Source organism: Salvelinus sp. IW2-2015, linkage group LG1 (genome assembly GCF_002910315.2).
Source record: "Salvelinus sp. IW2-2015 linkage group LG1, ASM291031v2, whole genome shotgun sequence".
NCBI classification, from domain to species: domain Eukaryota; kingdom Metazoa; phylum Chordata; class Actinopteri; order Salmoniformes; family Salmonidae; genus Salvelinus; species Salvelinus sp. IW2-2015.
The window spans coordinates 31,835,741-31,856,652 of record NC_036838.1 but is presented as its reverse complement, the minus strand read 5'-3'; the positions used below and the strand labels follow the sequence as shown (position 1 = coordinate 31,856,652).

The 20,912-nt window shown below is 41.2% G+C and overlaps 2 protein-coding genes across 3 annotated transcripts in view; both read right to left on the bottom strand.

The window, feature by feature from the left end:
- The window catches only part of LOC111965402 (advillin), a 34,450-nt gene extending 23,288 nt beyond the window's left edge, over positions 1-11,162 (bottom strand). The window contains exons 1-10 of the mRNA XM_023989596.2: positions 10,826-11,162; positions 10,266-10,401; positions 10,089-10,163; positions 9,621-9,817; positions 9,106-9,214; positions 8,882-8,992; positions 4,714-4,919; positions 2,799-2,877; positions 2,584-2,682; positions 2,298-2,451 (exon numbers count right to left, since the gene is read on the bottom strand). Of these exons, the coding sequence (XP_023845364.1) occupies positions 2,298-2,451; positions 2,584-2,682; positions 2,799-2,877; positions 4,714-4,919; positions 8,882-8,992; positions 9,106-9,214; positions 9,621-9,817; positions 10,089-10,163; positions 10,266-10,325 (1,090 nt within the window). The 5' untranslated portion in view covers positions 10,326-10,401; positions 10,826-11,162. The remainder of the gene's footprint in view (positions 1-2,297; positions 2,452-2,583; positions 2,683-2,798; positions 2,878-4,713; positions 4,920-8,881; positions 8,993-9,105; positions 9,215-9,620; positions 9,818-10,088; positions 10,164-10,265; positions 10,402-10,825) is intronic.
- Positions 11,163-16,427: 5,265 nt separating this feature from the next.
- LOC111965393 (carboxy-terminal domain RNA polymerase II polypeptide A small phosphatase 2) overlaps positions 16,428-20,912 on the bottom strand; it is a 31,237-nt gene continuing 26,752 nt past the window's right edge. For both annotated transcript variants that reach the window (XM_023989573.2, XM_023989582.2), the window contains 4 exons: positions 18,718-18,774; positions 17,616-17,708; positions 16,902-17,087; positions 16,428-16,640 (listed from right to left, as the gene is read on the bottom strand). In XM_023989573.2, coding sequence (XP_023845341.1) covers positions 16,515-16,640; positions 16,902-17,087; positions 17,616-17,708; positions 18,718-18,774 — 462 coding nt within the window. In that variant the 3' untranslated portion in view covers positions 16,428-16,514. The remainder of the gene's footprint in view (positions 16,641-16,901; positions 17,088-17,615; positions 17,709-18,717; positions 18,775-20,912) is intronic.

Here is a 20,912-nt window from a genome sequence, read left to right as displayed (position 1 = left end):
TCTTAGTTCCGACAATGCAGTAATAACCAACAGTAATCTAACCTAAACATTCCACAACTACTACCTACACACACACACAGTGTAAAGGATAAAGAATATGTACATAAAGATATATGAATGAGTGGTGGTACAGAACGGCATGGCAGATCTCTCTCCTTTGGTTGGGAGCACAAGCATTTCGCTACACTCGCATTAACATCTGCTAACCATGTGTATGTGACTAATAAAATTTGATTTGATTTGATGATTTGATTTGATTTAAATCAAATAAAACCTTTTGCATTTTAAGTTTGATTCGATTTAGTCCTATTCTTTAACTTTGATTCTTGGTTGAGATGGAGATGTGAATCCAACATACTAATGATTAACTTGTAGATTACCAAACTTGAATCAACCAAAGTTTGAAACCCTAGGCATATACAGTACCAGTCAAAAGTGTGGACACACCTACTCATTCAAGGGTTTTTCTTAATTTTTACTTTTCTACATTGTAGAATAATAGTGAAGACTTCAAAACTATGAAATAACAAATATGTGACTCACCACCTGGATTCGGTCTTATGTAGCAAAATTTGAAATAGTGTTTTTTACATTGGATAAAAGTAGAGACTCAGAGCTACAAAATGGTATATCATACACTGCATTTTTAAGGAACAATGGGAAAGTAATTATGCTTTGAAAGTTGATAAACTTGTAAACTCACTTTTGAGAAAATGGCCTTTGAATGTTTTGGTATCTAGTGAAGAGCTCTTCTTTGTCTACACACATTCAGCATCGTTCACACCCTCTTAAGCTTTAGCCCCACCCATCTCGTTTGCGCTTGGAGAGTTCAGAGCGCACACTTGACTCTCTGGCCGATGATTTGTTTACCTATGGATAACATGAAAACAGCCTAACCAGTTATATTATGGAATCATGTAGTAACCAAAAAAGTGTTTAACAAATAAAAATATATTTTCTATTTGAGATTCTTCAAAGTAGCCACCCTTTGCCTTGATGACAGCTTTGCACACTCTTGGCATTCTCTCAAGCAGCTTCACCTGGAATGCTTTTCCAACAGTCTTGAAGGAATTCCCACATATGCTGAGCACTTGTTGGCTGCTTTTCCTTCACTATGCAGTCAAACTCATCCCAAACCATCTCAATTTGGTTGAGGTTGGGGGATTGTGGAGGCCACATATGTTATTTCATAGTTGAAGATCTGACGTTGTTTCAAAGGTACAGTGAGGGAAAAAAGTATTTGATCCCCTGCTGATTTTGTACGTTTGCCCACTGACAAAGAAATGATCAGTCTATAATTTTAATGGTAGGTTTATTTGAACATTAAGCAGCACTCCAGCACATTAAGGTCCTGGAGTGGCCTAGCCAGTCTCCAGACCTTAATCCCATAGAAAATCTGTGGAGGGAGCTGAAGGTTCGAGTTGCCAAACGTCAGCCTCGAAACCTTAATGACTTGAAGAAGATCTGCAAAGAGGAGTGGGACAAAATCCCTCCTGAGATGTGTGCAAACCTGGTGGCCAACTACAAGAAACGTNAAATCCCTCCTGAGATGTGTGCAAACCTGGTGGCCAACTACAAGAAACGTCTGACCTCTGTGATTGCCAACAAGGGTTTTGCCACCAAGTACTAAGTCATGTTTTGCAGAGGGGTCAAATACTTATTTCCCTCATTAAAATGCAAATCAATTCATAACATTTTTGACATGCGTTTTTCTGGATTTTTTTGTTGATATTCTGTCTCTCACTGTTCAAATAAACCTACCATTAAAATTATAGACTGATCATTTCTTTGTCAGTGGGCAAACGTACAAAATCAGCAGGGGATCAAATACTTTTTTCCCTCACTGTACAAATTCAGCATATTTTATACAAGGTTTGTATATGTTGAAAATTGGTTTCAATGATGACAATTCCGTGGTCCACCCTCATTGATAACTTTTTTTTATCAAATGCATTTTCCACGTCACAATAAGTTGACAAATTAGGTTGGAACAACGTTGATTCAACCAGTTTGTGCCCAGTGGGATGTACTATGTTGTCATTAAGTGTTTAATTCTAAAGCCTGGTGGAAATGCTCCTCATAGAAGGTTCTAAGAATAACCTTTTAAAGATGAAGGGGTTCTTATAAGAACCGTTCAAAGAGGGTTCTAGGAAAAACCTCTAGATAATAAAAGGGTTATTGGCAGAACCATTTATAGAGGGTTGTAGGAAGAACCCTTATAGTGGGTTCTAGGTAGAACCATTTAGAGTTTTTCTAGTGATTGATTTGCTTCTGTTAACTAACATAGAAACACATACCCACTCTCCCCACATTGTGTGTCTTTCCCAGGCCTACAGTCTGGTCCTTCACACTCCAGCTCTGGAACAGCTGCTTAAAGAGGGCCGACTCGGCCCCGTCATTCACTGTCTCCACGTTGGTGGTGGTGGAGTAGTTCTTCAGCTTAATGAACTCCTGTTCACAGAGGCAGGAGACAGTTTCAGAGTCTTCCCATCAGATACTGCAACTGGTATTTGACACACAAAACTCAACTATGGCTTATTTTTTGTTACAGTATGTACAGTATGTGTGATCTCTTGTACCCACCAAAGCTCTGGAAAAGGCAGCCTGTCTCTCGGCCTTGTTGGCTCGCTTCCCCTTCCACACAAAGATCTTCACCCCTCCCTGGTCTAGGAAGTAACAGTCCTAGAGAAAGATGAAGTCACATGAGGTAATATGTATAGCTTGGGAGCCAATAACTCTTTATAATGCCGATATCAAATGATGTCGGACTTGTACAGTTTGCTGCTCTGCAGACTCACATCATGATTTAACAGGTCCTGAACCAGTGGCCTGGTGGCAACTTCTGTGACTTTCATCTGGCCCTCAGCATCAGACACACTGTTGGGGAAAGGACATACAGTGCATTTGGAAACTATTCATGCTCCTTGACTTTTTCCACATTTTGTTACATTACAGCCTTATTCTAAAATTGATTAAATCGTTTTCCCCTAAACAATCTACACACAATATCCCATAATGACAAAACAAAAACAGTTTTTTGGACATTTTTGCAAATGTATAAACTGAAATATCACATTTATATTAGTATTCATTTACTCAGTACTTTGTTGAAGCACCTTTGGCAGAGATTACAGCCTCGAGTCTTCTTGGGTATGACACTATGAGCTTGGCACACATGTATTTGGGGAGTTTCCCCCAATCTTCTCTGCAGATCCTCTCAAGCTCTGTCAGGTTGGATGGGGAGCTTCTCTGCATAGCTATTTTCAGGTCTCTCCAGAGATGTTTGATCAGGTTCAAGTCCGGGCTCTGGCTGGACCACTCAAGGACATTCAGAGACTTCTTCCGAAGCCACTCCTGGGTTGTGTGCTTAGGGTTGTTGTTCTGTTGGAAGGTGAACCTTCGCCCCAGTCTGAGGTCCTGAGCACTGGAGTAGGTTTTCATCAAGGCTCTCTCTGTACTTTTCTCAGTTCATCTTTCCCTCGATCCTGACTAGTCTCCCAGTCCCTGCMGCTGAAAAACATCCCCACAGCATGATGCTCCCACCACCATGCCTCACCGTAGGCATGGTGCCAGGTTTCCTCCAGACATGACGCTCAGGCCAAAGAGTTCAATCTTGGTTTCATCAGACCAGAGAATCTTGTTTCTCATGGTCTCAGAGTCCTTTAGATGCCTTTTGGCAAACTCCAAGCAGGCTGTCATGTGCCTTTTACTGAGGAGTGGCTTCCGTCTGGCCACTCTACCATAACGGCCTGATTGGTGGAGTGTTGCAGAATTGGACGTCCTTCTGGAAGATTCTCCCATCTTCAAAGAGGAACTCTGGAGCTCTGTCAGAGTGACCATCGGGTTCTTGGTCACCTCCCTGACCAAGGCCCTTCGCCCATGATTGCTCAGTTTGACCGGGCGGCCAGCTATAGAAAGAGTCTTGGTTGTTCCAAACTTCTTCCATTTAAGAATGATGGAGGCCACTGTGTTCTTGGGGACCTTCAATGCCGCAGACATGTTTGGTATTCTTCCCCAGATCTGTGCCTCCACACAATCCTGTCTCGGAGTTCTACGGACAATTCTTTCGACCTCATGGTTTGGTTTTTGCTCTGACATACATTGTCAACTGTGGGACCTTATGTAGACAGGTGTGTGCCTTTCCAAATCATGTCAAATCAATTGAATTTACCACAGGTGAACTCCAATCAAGTTGTAGAAACATCTAAAGGATGATCAATGGAAACAGGATGCACCTGAGCTTAATTTTGAGTCTCATATCAAAGGGTCTAAATACTTATGCAAATAAGGTATTTCTGTTTTTAATTATTTATACATTTGCAAACATTTTTGAAAACCTTTTTTTGCTTTGTCATTATGGGGTTTTGTGTGTAGATTGATGAGGGAAATTTAAAATTGATTTGAGAATAAGAATGTAATGTAACAAAATGTGGAAAAAGGGAAAGGGTCTGAATACTTTCCGAATGCACTCTATTTACTAATGAGTAAGTATGATTTAGCCTGAGTGCCAGTCGTGCTATCATGCAAACATGGTTAGGCTTGAAAATTAGCTATTGGAATTGGCATGAGCACAAACAGATCTGGGACTAGGCTAAGTATTATTTAGAAAGAGTATAAAACTTTGTTAAGTTCCACTTTCTTTGCAATAAATGCCTGAAACAATTCAAACAGGCAAAAAGACAGGACATCTGGACATGGCCCTCAGCCACTCACTGGTACAGAGTAAGCTGAGCTTTCTGTTGTTGGTCGGCTGTTTCATCAGGCATTCCATTGCGAAGCTTGGAGGTCCGTTGCCCCAGGATGCTAGTAAGGATCTCCATCAGTTTAGAGGAGTTCCCCTCTGTGTCCCCTTCTATCACTCCTATCTCCGCCCGACCCCCTCGCTCCCGGTCCCGAATGTCTTTAGCCAACAGCATGCCCTAAGAGTCATAGAATGTGAAGTTAGAGGTGCGTGACATGGATTGATTTTCTGTGATTCTAAAACGTTCATTCTAATGTGTTTATACTAGGGGTCTCTTCAGCCAATCTTTAGGGGAGTGAAGTGGATTTCCCTTCAACTACTCTTGATTTATTGAGCTACCAATGTGGAATTAGCTTCCTTGTGTCACTGGTAGGATGGTAGGTGCAATAAGATTACATTCCCATTGGGCACACACTGATTGATTCAACCTTGTTTCAACATCATTTGTCAACCTATTGTGAAGTGGAATCTACGTGGAAAACTCAATTGGATTTGCAAAAAGTCATCAACCAGTACCGTTTTCACATAATTTCAACCAGCGTTTTAAACATTTAAATCAGGGTAAAACTTAAAAACTTAAATACAATGACTTAACCTGACTAACAGGTTGTTACATCAATTTAATTTCAACATAATCAACAGAACTACAGTGCATTCGTTAAGTATTCAGACCCCTTGACTTTTTCCAAATTTTGTTACATTACAGCCTTATTCTAAAATGGATGAAATTGTTTTTCCCCCTCATCAATCTACACACAGTACCCAATAATGACAAAGAAAAAAAATCATTTTTAGACATTTCTGCAAATGTATTAAAAAAWATATATATTTATATATCACATTTACATAAGTATTCATAAGTACCCTTTACTCAGTACTTTGTTGAAGCACATTTGGCAACAAGTCTTCTTGGGTATGGCGCTACAAGCTTGGCACCCCTGTATTTGAGGAGTTTCTCCCATTCTTCTCTGTAGATCCTCTCCAGCTCTGTCAGGTTGGATGGGGAAGGTCGCTGCACAGCTATTTTCAGGTCTTTCCAGAGATGTTTGATCAGGTTCAAGTCCGGGCTCTGGCTGGGCCACTCAAGGATATTCCGAGACTTGTCTCGAAGACACTCCTATGTTGTCTTGGCTGTGTGCTTAGAGTCGTTGTCCTGTTGGAAGGTGAATCTTCGCCCCCAGTCTGAGGTCCTGAGCGCTCTGGAGCAGGTTTGCATCAATGATCTCTCTGTACTTTGCTCAGTTCATCTTTCTCTCGATCCTGACTAAACTCCCAGTCCCTGCACTGAAAAACATCCCTACAGCATGATGCTGCCACCACCATGCTTAACCATAGGGATGGTGCCAGGTTTCCTCCAAACGTGACGCTTGGCATTCAGGCCAAAGTGTTCAATCTTGGTTTCATCAGACCGGTGAATCTTGTTTCTCATGGTCTGAGTCTTTTAGGTGCCTTTTGGCAAACTCCAAGCATGCTGTCATGCCTTTTACTGAGAAGTCTACCATAAATGCCTGATTGCTGGATTGCTTTAGAGATGGTTGTCCTTCTGGAAGGTTCTCCCATCGCCACAGAGGAAGTCTGGAGCTCTGTCAGAGTGACCATCGGGTTCTTAGTCTCCTCCCTGACCAAGGCCCTTCTCCCCCGATTGCTCAGTTTAGCCCGGTGGCCAGCTCTAGGAAGAGTCTTGGTGGTTTCAAACTTCTTCCATTTAAGAATGATGGAGGCCACTGTGTTCTTGGGGACCTTCAATGCTGCAGACATTTTTTGGTACCATTCCCCTGATCTGGGCTTTGACACAATCCTGTCTCGGAGCTCTACGGGCAATTACTTCTACCTCATGGCTTGGTTTTTGCTCTGACATGCACCGTCAACTGTGGGACCTTATATACTGTAAACGTTTGTTCCTTTCCAAATCATGTCCAATCAATTGAATTTACCACAGGTGGACTCCAATGAAGTTGTAGAAACATCTCAAGGATGTTCAATGGACACAGGATGCAGCTGAGCTCAATTATGAGTCTCATAGCAAAGGGTCTGAATACTTATGTAAATAAAGAATTTCAGTTTCATTTTTTTATTTAAATTTGCAAAAAATTCTAAAACCTTGTTTTCGCTTTGTCATTATGGGGTATTGTGTGTAGATTGATGAGGAAAACATTRATTTAATCCGTCTAAGCATAAGGCTGTAACGTAACAAAATGTGGAAAAAGTCAAGGGGTTTGAATACTTTCCGAATGCACTGTATATTGATATTTCATTTATAATGCCCTTTTACATAAAGTCCCACTAAACCTAACATCTTTACTAAACTTTAGAGATGTGAGTTACCATACCCGGTTTCAGGGATGGTAACTCTGGAAATTACTTTGGTCTCTATTGAGTTAGGTATATCAGCTTCTAGTTTTCTTGCACCTTATTTGTGGAACAATCTTCTAAATGTTCTTAAATTTGTATTTATATTTTGATATGTGTATTTTTTGTCATTTCTGCAATTCAGGGCTCATCTGTAAAAGAGACCTTGGTCTCAGTGTGACTCCCTGATTAAATAAAGGTTAAATAACAAATACATGTCTGACACTTACAAAATGAATTTACAATAAGAAGCTTGTGGGAGCTGTTTTGCTAGACTTCAGTTCAGCTTTTGACATTATCGGTCATAATCTTCTGCTGGAAAATGTATGTGTTATGGCTTTCTATCCCCTGCTATATCGTGGATAGAGAGTTACCTGTCTAACAGAACACAGAGGGTGTTCTTTAGTGGAAGCCTCTCCAACATAATCCAGGTAGAGTCGGGCATTCCCCAGGGCAGTTGTCTAAGCCCCTTACTAATGACCTGCCACTGGCACTGAGTAAAGCCTGTGTGTCTCTGTATGCTGAATACTAAATATTATACGCGTTAACTACCACAGCTCGTGAAATCACTGCCACACTTAACAAAGAACTGCAGTCAGTTTTAGAATGGGTGGCAAGTAATAAGCTAGCACTAAACATTTAAAAAACTAAAAGCATTGTATTTGGGAGAAACCATTCACTAAACCCTAAACCTCAACTAAATCTTGTAATGAATAATGTGGAAATTGAGCAAGTTGAGGAGACTAAATTGCTTGGTGTAACCCTGAATTGTAAACTGTCATGGTCAAAGCATATTGATGCAATGGTAGCTATGATGGGGAGAGGTCTGTTCATAATAAAGCACTGCTCTGCTTTCTTGACATTGCTATCAACAAAACAAGTCCTACAAGCCCTAGTTTTGTCGTACCTGGACTACTGCTCAGTCATATGGTCAAGTGCCACAAAGAGTGACATAGGCAAATTACAGTTGGCCCAGAACAGAGCAGTACAGCTGGCCCTTAAATATACACACAGAGCTGACATCAACGACAATCTCTCATGGCTCAAAGTAGATGAGAGATTGACTGCATCACTACTTGTCTGTTCAAACGACTAGCACACAGCTCAGACACCCATGCATACCCCACAAGACATGTTACCAGGGGTCTCTTCCCAGTCCCCAAGTCCAGAACAGACTCCAGGAAACTCACAGTGCTACACAGAGCCACGACTACATGGAATTCTATTCTACATCAAGTAACTCATGCAAGCAGTAAAATCTTATTTTTAAAAAACAGGTAAAACTACACCTTATGGAACAACGCGGACTGTGAAGAGAGACACACACACAGGCACACACGTATAAACACACACGCTAGCACTCGCACTCTACGCATCTGTACAGTACATTGTAATATTGTTGCATGGTGGTATTATACTGTTTGTAGTGGTGTAATGATGTTATATGATGCACTGTTTAATTTTTCTGCGCAATTTCAACATATACATAGTTCTAATGACTATGTTAAAACTAGATCGATGTAACAACCTGTTAGTCAGGTTAAGTCATTGTATTTATGTAAAGGTTGTATTCTAATTTCAATGTTTACAGCGCTGGTTGAAATTAGATGAAAATTGATGACTTTTCACTGATTGATTACTTATTCAAAATACAACTATGTTTCCCACGTAGATTCCACATCACAATAGGTTGACAAATGACGTTGAAACAACATTGATTCAACTAGTGTGGGTTGTCTTTACTGTTGGTGCACTCCTTGAGAACAGCATTTGCACAGATCATTACCGTACCTTGAGCCTCTCCTGTCTGTTGCTCTCTGGTCCATTCCACTGAATGATGGTCTTACCAGAGTCCAACAGAAAGACATCCCCAAGATTGAAGCTTTCCCAGCTCATCTCTACCTACAGTATGCAGGAAATTGTGGCAGATATATTACAAGTACAATTTCAGGCATTTTCAGTGGCACTTCCTGTTGTGTTACACAGAATGACTTCCCCCTGTATGTGTTTCTCACCTCCATGGCGCTTATCCTTTTCTTCCCTTTCACATGCAGCAGTCTCTGGATGTCATAACTGTTAGTCTCTGTGTGTCTCATTCCTGACGCCACCCCGCCCTTCTTATAGCTGTAAGGGGCGGAGAGGTAAGTAGGCTATACAATCAATCTCTTGCTTTTATTACGGTGCAAGGAATCTTTTATATATATCAAATCAAATTTTATTTGTCACATGCACCAAATACAACAGGTGCAGGCCTTATCGTGAAATGCTTAGTTATAAGCCCTTAACCAACAATGCAGTTCAAGAAATAAAGCATTTGCTCTAAAATAAAATGTGTTTGAGATTGCACACTAATCACCATTGATAACTATGCTCATTTTCCCAAACTACACCCACAGAAGAATTACCCTTAGTGCTTCAGAATAAGATCAAAATGAGAATACTGAACAGAGTGTAATGATGAGATTGCTCTCTCTCTCTGTAAGCCTATAAGGTTAATGTGGCTCCCTGGCTGCTCTGCAAATAGACCTACATGACCCCTTGTTTGAAGTATCCTCGGAAGGCATCAGACTCATAGTTCTGGACCTCACGGTGCTGGACAGGCCCTGATCCCAGGAACTCATCCAGCTGGATGGTGTAGACGGCGGCCGCACCCTGTTCATCCTGACTGGACTGGGAGCCGATCCAGTAGTGGATGTCATAGATCAGAGAGCTGCCCACTTTCTGGGTCTGAGACAGACAGGGGGGGATAGAGAGAGAGATTGGGAGGGGGACAAAAAGCATGGAGGGAGAGGCAGACAGACAAAAAGACAGAGATGGAAAGTGGAAACATCACATAGAGCATTGATAATCATGTAACACAGACTCCAAAGCAAACATAATCTATACAGCAAACACACTGATTCACTCCAGGGCATTTAGCTAAGTCATAAGTCCCTAATTCATCAAATGAATGTGCTGACATGACACCCCTGATAAGTATCATGGCCCCAGGACTCACAGAGAGTAGGATGTAGCAGTCACCCTCGTAGAAATTGCCAAGGGATTTTTCAGGGACTTGCACCAGCTGCATTAACTGGGAGGACAAAGAAATGCAGACGTCTGTCGTTTTCACCACTGACTGTGAATACACACCCTGATCAATTTTAAATAATATACTGACTGACAGCCTCTTTACCTCGATTCGCCAGATTATAATCCCAGGATTGTGGGTTACTGCGCGGAATGTGTACTCCATGTTTCTCCGATTCAGGCAATCTCAATCTGATGTTGGAAAGAAAAGAGTTCCTTGGCCCACCTCCTGGTGTTGGACCCTGGAAGGAGTAAATCATTAACCACTGAAACAAATTGCATTATCTAAAACCGGAGGTTATTGAGATGGATATTAAAAGGACTTCAATATCCATTTCAGGATTACTGAGGCTTACTGCAGGACTAATGTATTTACATCATAAACCGGTCAGACGGCGTGTTGTCGGAAGAGAAAGAAGCATTCAAAAGCACTGCATTGCTGTTGACAACCACTACTATACGTTTGATTCAGTCAATCTCACAAAGTTCACGACATACTGTATTTTACTGTTCTGATAGTCAGAGACGTGTATGCCTCAGCCCTCTGACAATTAACTCCATCGATCCAGCCACAAAAAATCCTAACTCTCTCCTTTCAATCAAATGAAACTCAGTGAGGCACTGTCTGAAATCACAGAGGGCAGATATGATCAAGTCAAACAGTACCTTGAGTTGCTGCTGCGGAGACAGACGACAAGCGTGTCCAGCTAGAGAGTTGCTTGCTTGTATTGACTCAAGGTTGGACACAGCAGTGCAACCCTCAGGAGAGAACCAGACAACTTAGGGCTGTCACTGGGGCATCAAAGCATCCTTCTCCTCTTCCTCCTTCTGGCCCTCGTCCCCTGAGAGATTTGCCTGAGTTTGCATGTTCCAGGACCTCCTATCGCTCTGTCCAATCGCTGATTACAGAAAGGCAAAGATACACAAACCAGCAGGCAAATGAGGATAAAGCAGACACGACTCCTATTCAAAATACCACAGGCTGAAAAGACACTTTAGTGGTAGTGGTGGTGGGACTGTGTGAGGGAGGGGGGAGCGGCGGGGGAGAGAAAGAAAGGGAGGGAGGTGGAGTAGTTAAAACCCTCCCTTTGCCAGGAAATGGATCTGGCTGTATTGGAAGGAAGCCACAGAGCTATAGATTTTTTGTTAAATTATGTACTGCACAGAGGGTGGACCACTGATGCTTTAATGCAGTTGCTGCCTATAATAATCATGCATTAGAAGGTCCTAACAGCCACCCCCAGTAGAGGCCTATACTGTAGGAGAGAATCTCACATGATGCTACATTGCTATGTGACATTCACTCTACATTGATTATGTTTCGAATGGTGTTATTGATTTTCAACATCAGGATGCTCTCACTGGATGTTCTTACTGACAAATCTAGCTGCACTCTAAAAGTACCTTTCCATGAAATCTGATGATTCATGCCAGACATATGGAGGCAGTCTGAAAGGTTTATTCAAGAACTCAAAAGTGTCTTTCTCAACCTTGTTGGACGCATCACACAAATACTGGGGGGTCCTTACCAGCCTGAGAAGTTTGACAGGCAAATGACTTGTGTTGAAGAAGTGTACAAAATGCTTAGGACATCACACACCCATACATTTTGGACACGGTGTCAGTGACAGTTTGCTACCTCACTGTTAATGCAAACAATTTCAGAGGAACATGAAAAACTACAGCAGTGGTCTGTTGTGTTCTCAGGGAAAACCCTACAGAATGGAATTAATGCCACCCAGGCAAGTTTAGTGAAATATGAAAGGATTAGTTAACACCCAGGGAAGGAGCCATATCTACTCAAATCAAATCAAGTTTATTTTATATAGCCCTTCGTACATCAGCTAATATCTCGAAGTGCTGTACAGAAACCCAGCCTAAAACCCCAAACAGCAAGCAATGCAGGTGTAGAAGCACTCATGCTGACCTCTGTGATTGATTGGATGTGATCAGAATGATCCAATCTCAGTATGCCCCACTTCTGCCCTGGCTATTTCCCAAATCTAGTTAAGGCTCCATTTTTTTATGTGGCCCTTGATGGACAGGGCTTTGTCCAAACACAGTGGACAGCTGATTCATAACATAACATATTATGATGTCATAACATAATGACTCTCCCTAAAAGCCTCTGATTGCATCCCAAACGCCACCCTATTCCCAACATAGTGCACTACTTCGGACCAAACCACTATGGTCCCTAGTCAAAAGTAGTGTACTATATAGGGAAAAGGGTGCCATTTGGGGTGCTTGCTCTGAATTTGACTTTCTGATTCTACTATATTGTTTGTGGAATGCAAATCTCTTTGTGATTGGGCATTGAGGTTTGGGTATGTTTGTTTGGTGTGTGTAGCAAGGTGAATTAATGTGTTACTGCTCTCTGGAAATGCGGACATATATACACTACAGTAGACAAACTCACTATAATCAATGTTTTTATTCCATCTTTGAAAAACAATTTTCAGAATTGCTAGTTTAACAAAAAAGCCCCCAAAAATATAATGCAGGAATCTTACGTTAAAGTTTTCAGAAAATAGCTGTAAAAAACATATTTTCAAGAGTAAAGTTCCCACTGGGCACATACTGGTTGAAACAACGTTGTTTCCACGTAATTTCAACAAAATTGCATTGAACCAATGTGGAATTGACATCTGTGCCCAGTGGGTTGATCATTTTTGCAATATACTGTATATTTTTCTGTATCTCCTTCTGCATAGTTTCTGTGTAAAATCAGCAGTTTGTTCATGGTACACAAATCCTGACCCAACCACACAATCAACCCATTAAAGAGTCCAGTTAACAAAAAAATCTAAAATGGGAAAATAATTTGATCCAAATAGAACTTACTTGGTGAGATTTTTCCCATCAGAAAATACTACATTGGTCACCATGACAATCTATTCAATAGATTGATCAATAGACATACAGGCATCAATAGATTGTACCCTCTGAATCATACGTCATTTTGTTCTGATCGTTGGTTGGCATCTAAGAAGCCGCACAGTAAGCAAACCAACTGAACACTTAAAATAAAGAGATTGCAGAAAGATCTCCATATATGTTGGAAATTACAAAACAATCAGAATAGGAATAATCCATGTCCAAAACAAGAGAACACAAAGCTCTTTAGAGCTATATTTCAATCCATTATTTGTTTGTAATATTTCATATAAAAAAAGAAAAGAATTACCAAGTACCAAGAATTATTTTTTATTTTTTTAACAATTGGACTGTTTAGGACAAACTAATTTCAAGGACATAACACTCCAGTTCTTTACATTCTTTCTCTCTAGGACTTTGAGAAAATAAAATGTATATGTGGAAGATAAAATCAATAGTATGATCTCAATTATAATTGCATCATTCCGAGGCATAGGAACAAAGGGATCATGAAATCTTGTATTTCTCACTTAAGAGTAAACTATATTTGAATCAAACACAGGACATATCTGAAGACGCATTTGTTGAGGGCCATAGCATGCATTTCATAGACGTTACATATTACCTCACAATCATAGATGATAAACTTTCTCCTGAAACCATGATCCATAACATGACTGTAATTAGCGTTTGACATGTCACCTCTGATTTGAATGTCAATATCTTTCACTACATTTACTAATTTCATGTCAGCAGACATTTTGACTGAATATACCAGGTATCATGTAGGCCTCTTTTACCTATTCACCATTACTGACAGTGAAGTGCTGCAAGTTTAATGCAACAAGACTGGTTCTTTCGACTAGAAGGGAAACTGGCGCAAGAATGCTTTAATTAAAATTGTAGTGTGAATATTTGATGCCCCCACAACCCACCTCCACAAAATAAAAGTGTTGAGCTTTGGTAAATACTGATGTCTATGACCCCACTTTACCTTTCGTGTTTCAGACATAACAATAACACAGTCAGGTCACACCTTGTGCACCCTTCACCACATCCCACCACCAGAAGACAAAACTTAACATCCTATCCAACTGACAAAAGAAGAGGATTCTTGTGCGTCCCAAAAGGTAATCTATTCCCTATATAGTGCACTGCCTAGCGGTTAGAGTGTTGGGCCAGTCACTGAAAGGTTGTTGGTTCGAATACCCGAGCCGGCAATGCGAGAAATTTGTCTTCACCCTAATTTGCTCCAGGAGCACAGTACTACTATGGCTGACCTTGTAAAACAACACATTTCACTGTACCTATCCGGTGTATGTGACAATAAAACCTTTTAAATGTTTTACTTTTAAGCAGAGCCCATAGTTCTGGTCAAAAGTAGTGCACTATATACGGAATAGAGTGCCCTTTGCAATGCAGCCAGGGATTAACACGCTTATAAATATCTACAGAACACATGACAAACATGGAGTAAATACATTTCTCTGACAGTATGGATGTGGGGTCCACATAACACACTGCCCTTTCTTTGAATCCCAATGAAACAGCGGAGTAGGATCACTTGGCAAAGAGCTATTTGTGGATTACTCAATTTCAGACCAACACTAGAGACAGGTTATCAGTTGTAAAATTGTAAAATGAAAAAGGGGGATGATGGAAACCCTTGATGCTTTATTCCAAAGCTTTTAACGCAGAAAGAAACCTTAGGCACTTCATAGAGTGTAATAGTATAAGGCGGTGCTTTATCTTGTGAATAAAACAACCACAAAACAAATCTCTTTGGGATACAGTGACTAGTCAGGATTGGGCATGCCTGTGTGTGCTTACAGTTACAATTTGAGCAATAGAACATATCTTGCTAAATTAATCCAGCTTTTGCCACCACAAAACCACTGCCACCCCACAATGTGTACAACACCTAAGATATGTCAGTGTGAGTACTGTAGAACTTCTAGAACAGGCAATAACGCAAAGAGAATTTGTAAAATACATACTTTTACTTCTCAGTAATGTCGTTTTTTTACAAACCGAAATATCTTACCTTAAATAGGATACATTTTAAAATAGTAAAAGTTGAGTGGAAATGACTTGGCAAACTATGGATAAAGGGCAACCAGTAGGGGGTAAACTAGTGTGCATTGTGTTCACTCTTAGCAGCCTACTTATCACAAGTCCCTCACGTGACCCAAATATGGCACCCAGAAGGCTTGACACAAAATGTAACAAAAAGGCCTCGGTTTAACCAATATGGCAACCGTAGCAGACTAAACACCAGCAGAGAATCACTCCAAATTTGCTACCGAACTTTAAAGTCTAAATTAGTCTGTTCATTTAAAGGGCATTTTTTTAATTTAGGGAAACCAGCTCAAGTGTCCTGTACCTGATGCATCTCAGGGTGAATCTGCATAAAGAGGCAGGGTTGATGTTACAGCCCTGCCTTTACACGATGGTGTGACCCGTGGTTTGTAATGGTCCCTATTGGCCGAGGATTAGGTTATCTTCAGCTAATGAGAATGGAGGATTTCATGTAAATACAACATACACAGAGGCTGTTAACGTATGGCTGTTCTTCCTCAACATCCAAGACATTACAAAAGTCATCTACACTTCTTACCATATCAAACATTTAAAAGACATCTTAAAAATGTATAGAAAAACCTACCAATTGAAAAAGAACCATTTTCTGGAAGGAACAATGCAGTTTTTTCTTTCTTTAAAAACAAAAMCAAAACAGATTTAATAAATTTTTCTTTTCAGAAGGCACAAAGATGGAGATCCCTTGCTCCCCATGTAAGGTCTGCTCAAATGAGGTCATGTCATATCATGTCATGTCATGCTGGCCTTGGATCAGAAAGACCACTGGGTTTAGCTTTTAAAATTAATTTCCTGAAGGACTCAATCCATTCAGGAGAAACTTCCTTAAAAACCACCTTTATACAGGCCGTTGTACTAAGAAATGGAAATTAAAATCACTATGTGGTTTTTGTAGTTTCCTTGCAATGCTTTAGAGACCCCCTTCAAAGTGTTTGTACAGAGATTATTGTCGAAGCAGAGGGGTTGTGTGTACAGTCAATTGTTTTGTGTCGCAATTAGTGCTATAAAATCTGAGTCTCGTTTTTGGAGAAACAAAGATCTGGCCAGTCAGTTTAAATGATTGGAGTACTAGTATGTGTTTGAGTACATTTAAAATGAGAAAAGAGTGAGCCACTTTGCATTGTGTTTGTTGGATTTTTTCCAGAACAGCAGTTTTGCAGCACCAGCTAACATACTGAGGAGGATGATAGTAGGAACAGTGGACAGCCGTCCAGACACACAGTTCAGGGGCCAAAAAAACACACTGCCGAGTGTGTGTCTAGGATACTAACACCGCGCACAGTGTGTGTATGTAAGTAAGGTTTGGTCTTTTTCCGTCGGTTGATGGGTGTGGTCTGGCTGGGAGGGGGAGATTCTGGCTTATAAGAGGGGGTGTGTCGTGTCAGGGGGCCCGTAGCTGCTGCAGTTTGGCATAGACGTCTTCCGCCTCACTCAGCTCTTCAAAGACGGGCAGGAGGCTCAGCAGCTCTGTGTCCTCCAGGTCGTCAAACCAGGACACCACAGGCACCTGAGGACACATACATAGATTAAAACATTTGACATTTTAGAGAAATTAGGCTATTAATTAAGGAAATAAACGTTTCACTGCAGTTGGGAAATGTTGATTTCCACAGTTTAAAACACACATTCAGAAATAAAAAAACGGGCATGTTGGCATCAAATAGCTCCTTGCTTAAACCAGGAAGATCACCTCAGTGATTCTACATTGGGACAGGCCTGTAAGGCCTTTGGTGAGACAGTAAAGCTCGGACTGGACAGCAGCACTCACAGCATTCTCAGGGTGGAAGATGTAGGAGGCTGGGGAGTTGTCCAGGATGAGGGTCTTGTTGAGCTGGCGGCCCAGGCGGCTCAGGTCCTTGACGTAGCAGCCCTGATGGAACACACAGGACTCCCGAAAGAGACGCGTACGGAACACACCACACTGATCTAGAAGGTCGGTCACTGGGTCTGCATACTGCAGGGGAGACGGGAGGGAGGAGATGGAGAGAAAAAGATAGAAACAGAAAGGTAGAGAGGGCCAGGCAGGGAGTAGGACAGAGAGTAGGATGTATGGGGAGAGTGGTATGTTGGGTGGTACAGACGAGTTGATGGGATACTTCGGGATTTTGGCAATGAGGCCATTTATCTACTTCTCCAGAGTTGGATGAACTCGTGGATACCATTTTTATGTCTCTGCGGCGGTTTGAAGTTAATTGCTAACTAGCACAATTTCTAACTAGCATTAGCGCAATGGCCAGCCATTGTGCTAACGCTAGTTAGCATTGGCTCGCAACATTACCTCTAACTTCCTTCATACTGGACAGAGACATAAAAATGGTATCCACAAGTTCATCCAACTTTGGGCCTCATTGTCAAAAACCCGAAGTATCCCTTTAGCAATGCTGGAATTGCTACGTTTTCAAGAGGCATATCTCATCGCCACCAGGTGGAGCAAATGGTATAAGTACCAGTTAATTTTCCAAAACAGTAAAAGCAATGTTACCTTTGCAAGACTTGCAGTGAAGAGAACACACTCAAACAGCTCTCCCATCCTTTGGAGGAACTCGTCTACATGTGGCCTTTTCAGGACGAAAACCTGGGACACATCACAGCACAGTTATAAGCATCTGGCTAGGAGAATCAAATACAGCTATCCAGCAGCAACCATCTATGAACACTAGTCTATGGACTAACTAACTGACTGGAGCAACTTCACACAACTCCAGTCCGTAAGGACCACAGTATCTATTGATCTGCAATCTGATCAAAGTTATTCACTGGCTACAGAGTTGACTCACCTGGCTTAACAAGCTTAATGTGTTGGCTAATTGAAAAGGCAACAGTGAAAAGAAAACAGAGGCTAGTGAGCACAAGTGGATCCATCTTTCATCCATTCAACAACCTGGTTTAACATTTCAGAAAATAAAAGAAAGCCAACATATAAAACAAAACAGGAAGGTAAAAAAAAAGGGTTAAACATTTACTGAATACAATGGAGGCCTGCCTCCCTGTTTGGTCTCCCTGCTTTTTCCTACTCATTCCGTCTGTGGGTCAGGGAATGCGTCCAAGCGTCTGTCGGTGTGGTCGTTCCAGAGGGTGTGTTGGAAGTTGGCAGCCACCTCCTGAAACAAGTAATCGAGAAAAGGCCGTGCTGGCGGGAACCAGCCTATCCTGGATTACTTGAATCAGGCCGAAGCCAGAGAGCTTTGGCTAGTGTCCCACGGCGAGGAGGCCATTGTGGGGTGAGGGAGCCCTCGCTGACCCCTGGCTTAACTGTACTATACAGCTTTAACATTTTTACAATTGATACATATGTAGCTATGACTTCTACAATAACTACGAAGTAAATCCATCTTGATCATGGAAAAGAACACATTTATACAACAAATGTTCCATTTACACATGACTTTTGATTTCAAATTTGATTTAATGTGTTAACGTTAAATGTGTTCAATTTCCGAAGCAGTTGTACTTCTCTAATGGGCTGCAATAGCTAAACATAAACACAGGGAGGCTGATTATTTGAATTTGTCTGATGGAGCACATACAGTATATACACACAATACATGTGTGTTGATCTGAATGCCAAAGTCATTGTAAGTTACCTGGTGTGTTGTTCCTTCAATCTCCACAGGTACAATGAAGTCAGCATTACTGATGGGCTACAGGATCAGAAAAGGACAACCATTCACCATCCTCAGTTTTCAAATCCAATAAAACCAGTTGCAGTGACACGCAAAGACAAAAGTATACATTAAATACAAAAGTTAGATATTCTGTAATCTCCCGTGAGCAGATTCTGCGTGTAGATCGAGAGAATCTGACAGGACTGAATGGGATGCGTGAGATCTGAGCAACTTCACCTTGAGTGCTTTGTGTGTGCGCCCACACGGACCGGAAGAGGAGGGGCTATGAATGAGAGTTTCCTTTGTGAGGGTGGAGACTTCGTTTTTGTCAGAACGCTTAATTTCTAACAAGTAAAACAAAAGTTAAATTACATAGCTGACCAATTAACACAAGATTTTAATTCCGGGCTAACAGAGATGATATAGTCTGATAAAAAAAAAAAAACACTCCTCCCCACCAAGAGCAGTTGAAATCATGCCCTATCAAGAGAAACATGTAAACTAGTGGGGATATGTACAACAGTGGTCTGTTTGCCAGTGACCAATGTTTTGTTGATGAATGTGTTTACAGCATCATCATCTCCTCTTTCACTCTCCCAGCCAGTGTAATGAGCTACCTGATCCAGCTAACAGCTGTCCATTACTACATATGACACACAGACTTATAGGGGGATCTACAAGTGAGACGACCACAAACAAGAGGACTAAATCAAATTATTACATTTTAGTCATTTAGCAGACACTCTTATACAGAGCAACTTAACAGTGAGTAGAGATGCACGATATGTCAGTGAACATATCGGAATCGGTATCGGCCGATGTCTAGTTTAACGCCGATGTTAAAAACCGATGTCAAAGCTACCGTGCATACCTATATAACGTAGGTACATGACGTAATAATGCAACGTAAAATTTTGCGCTCCACGTGCAACACAGCATTCCTAACCTAGCCCACAGAATGTCTGCTGTGTGGATTGAGCAGTCAACAAGTCGAGCAGTCATTTGAAAGAGTAAGAACATTTCAGCGAGACAACTCAAAGGCGAAATCCATTAAAGCCAAGATAATGGATAATTCATTGCCCTTGACAATCAACCGTTCTCTGTCGTTGGCTTTCGCCGACTGGTCGAGCACCGGTACACACTACAAAGTGTGCTATTTTTCAGATGTTGCCCTACCGGAGTTACATAGTAACAGCGTCACTGCTATTAGCTTCACGACATACATACTATGGAACGCCGTTTGGGTCTTTGCGTGTCAAAAAAGATACAGTAGCACTGTCTAAGCTGTACAAAAAAGTCTACAAACAAGCAAACACCGGACACGAACGATGTGTTTACAATACCGCGTTGGTAATAAAGCATAATTTGTTCGAAAGCAACTTATAGGGTGGCTAGCTTTAGCTTGGTACCTAGCTAGCACCAATACAACCAGCCTGAAAACAATGACCAGTAGAAACTGCAGTCATTTTCATTATTCTCAGCAATGATTTAGGAAACCTTATGAGTAAGTATTAGCAAGGTTGCCACTTGTTGTTCGCCTATTGAAATTGAACTTCAGTTCATGAAAATTATAGCTAGCCAGCTACTTAACCCTGTTGCCTAAAGCTAACGTTATAAGCAGTCAGCTAGCTTCATCTGGCAAGTGAGGCTCAACCGGGCGGGTTATGTGTTGTGAAGCTAGCCACAATAAGGACAATAGTGGAATTTGCGGTTTGCCTTCAAAATAAAAGCATGTCATTGACAGGGATCAAATTAATACAAATAGTAGAATTACACCATACTTTTATTTTGAAGGCTAACCTCAAAATCCACTGATGTGGCTAATCCTTATTGTGGCTAGCTTCACATAGATGGTCCTACCACCATTAATCAAATAAGAATCAAATAAGACACGCAAAGACCCAAACGGCATTCCATAGAAATCCTGGTTGAGAATGACAACTGAACAAATGACCAACGAAACAGCACATCAAGTAAGTGAAAGAAATAGGTTTTGAATATGTTTTGCTGGTAATGGGAACATACGTAAATGCCAACAAAATACATTATTGGTCAGTATGGTGTGTGTAACCTTTACTTAACTAGGCAAGTCCGTTAAAAACAAATTATTTTTTACCGCCAATTGTGAGCCGACTCCCAATCACGGACGGATTTTTTTATTTAACCGTTATTTT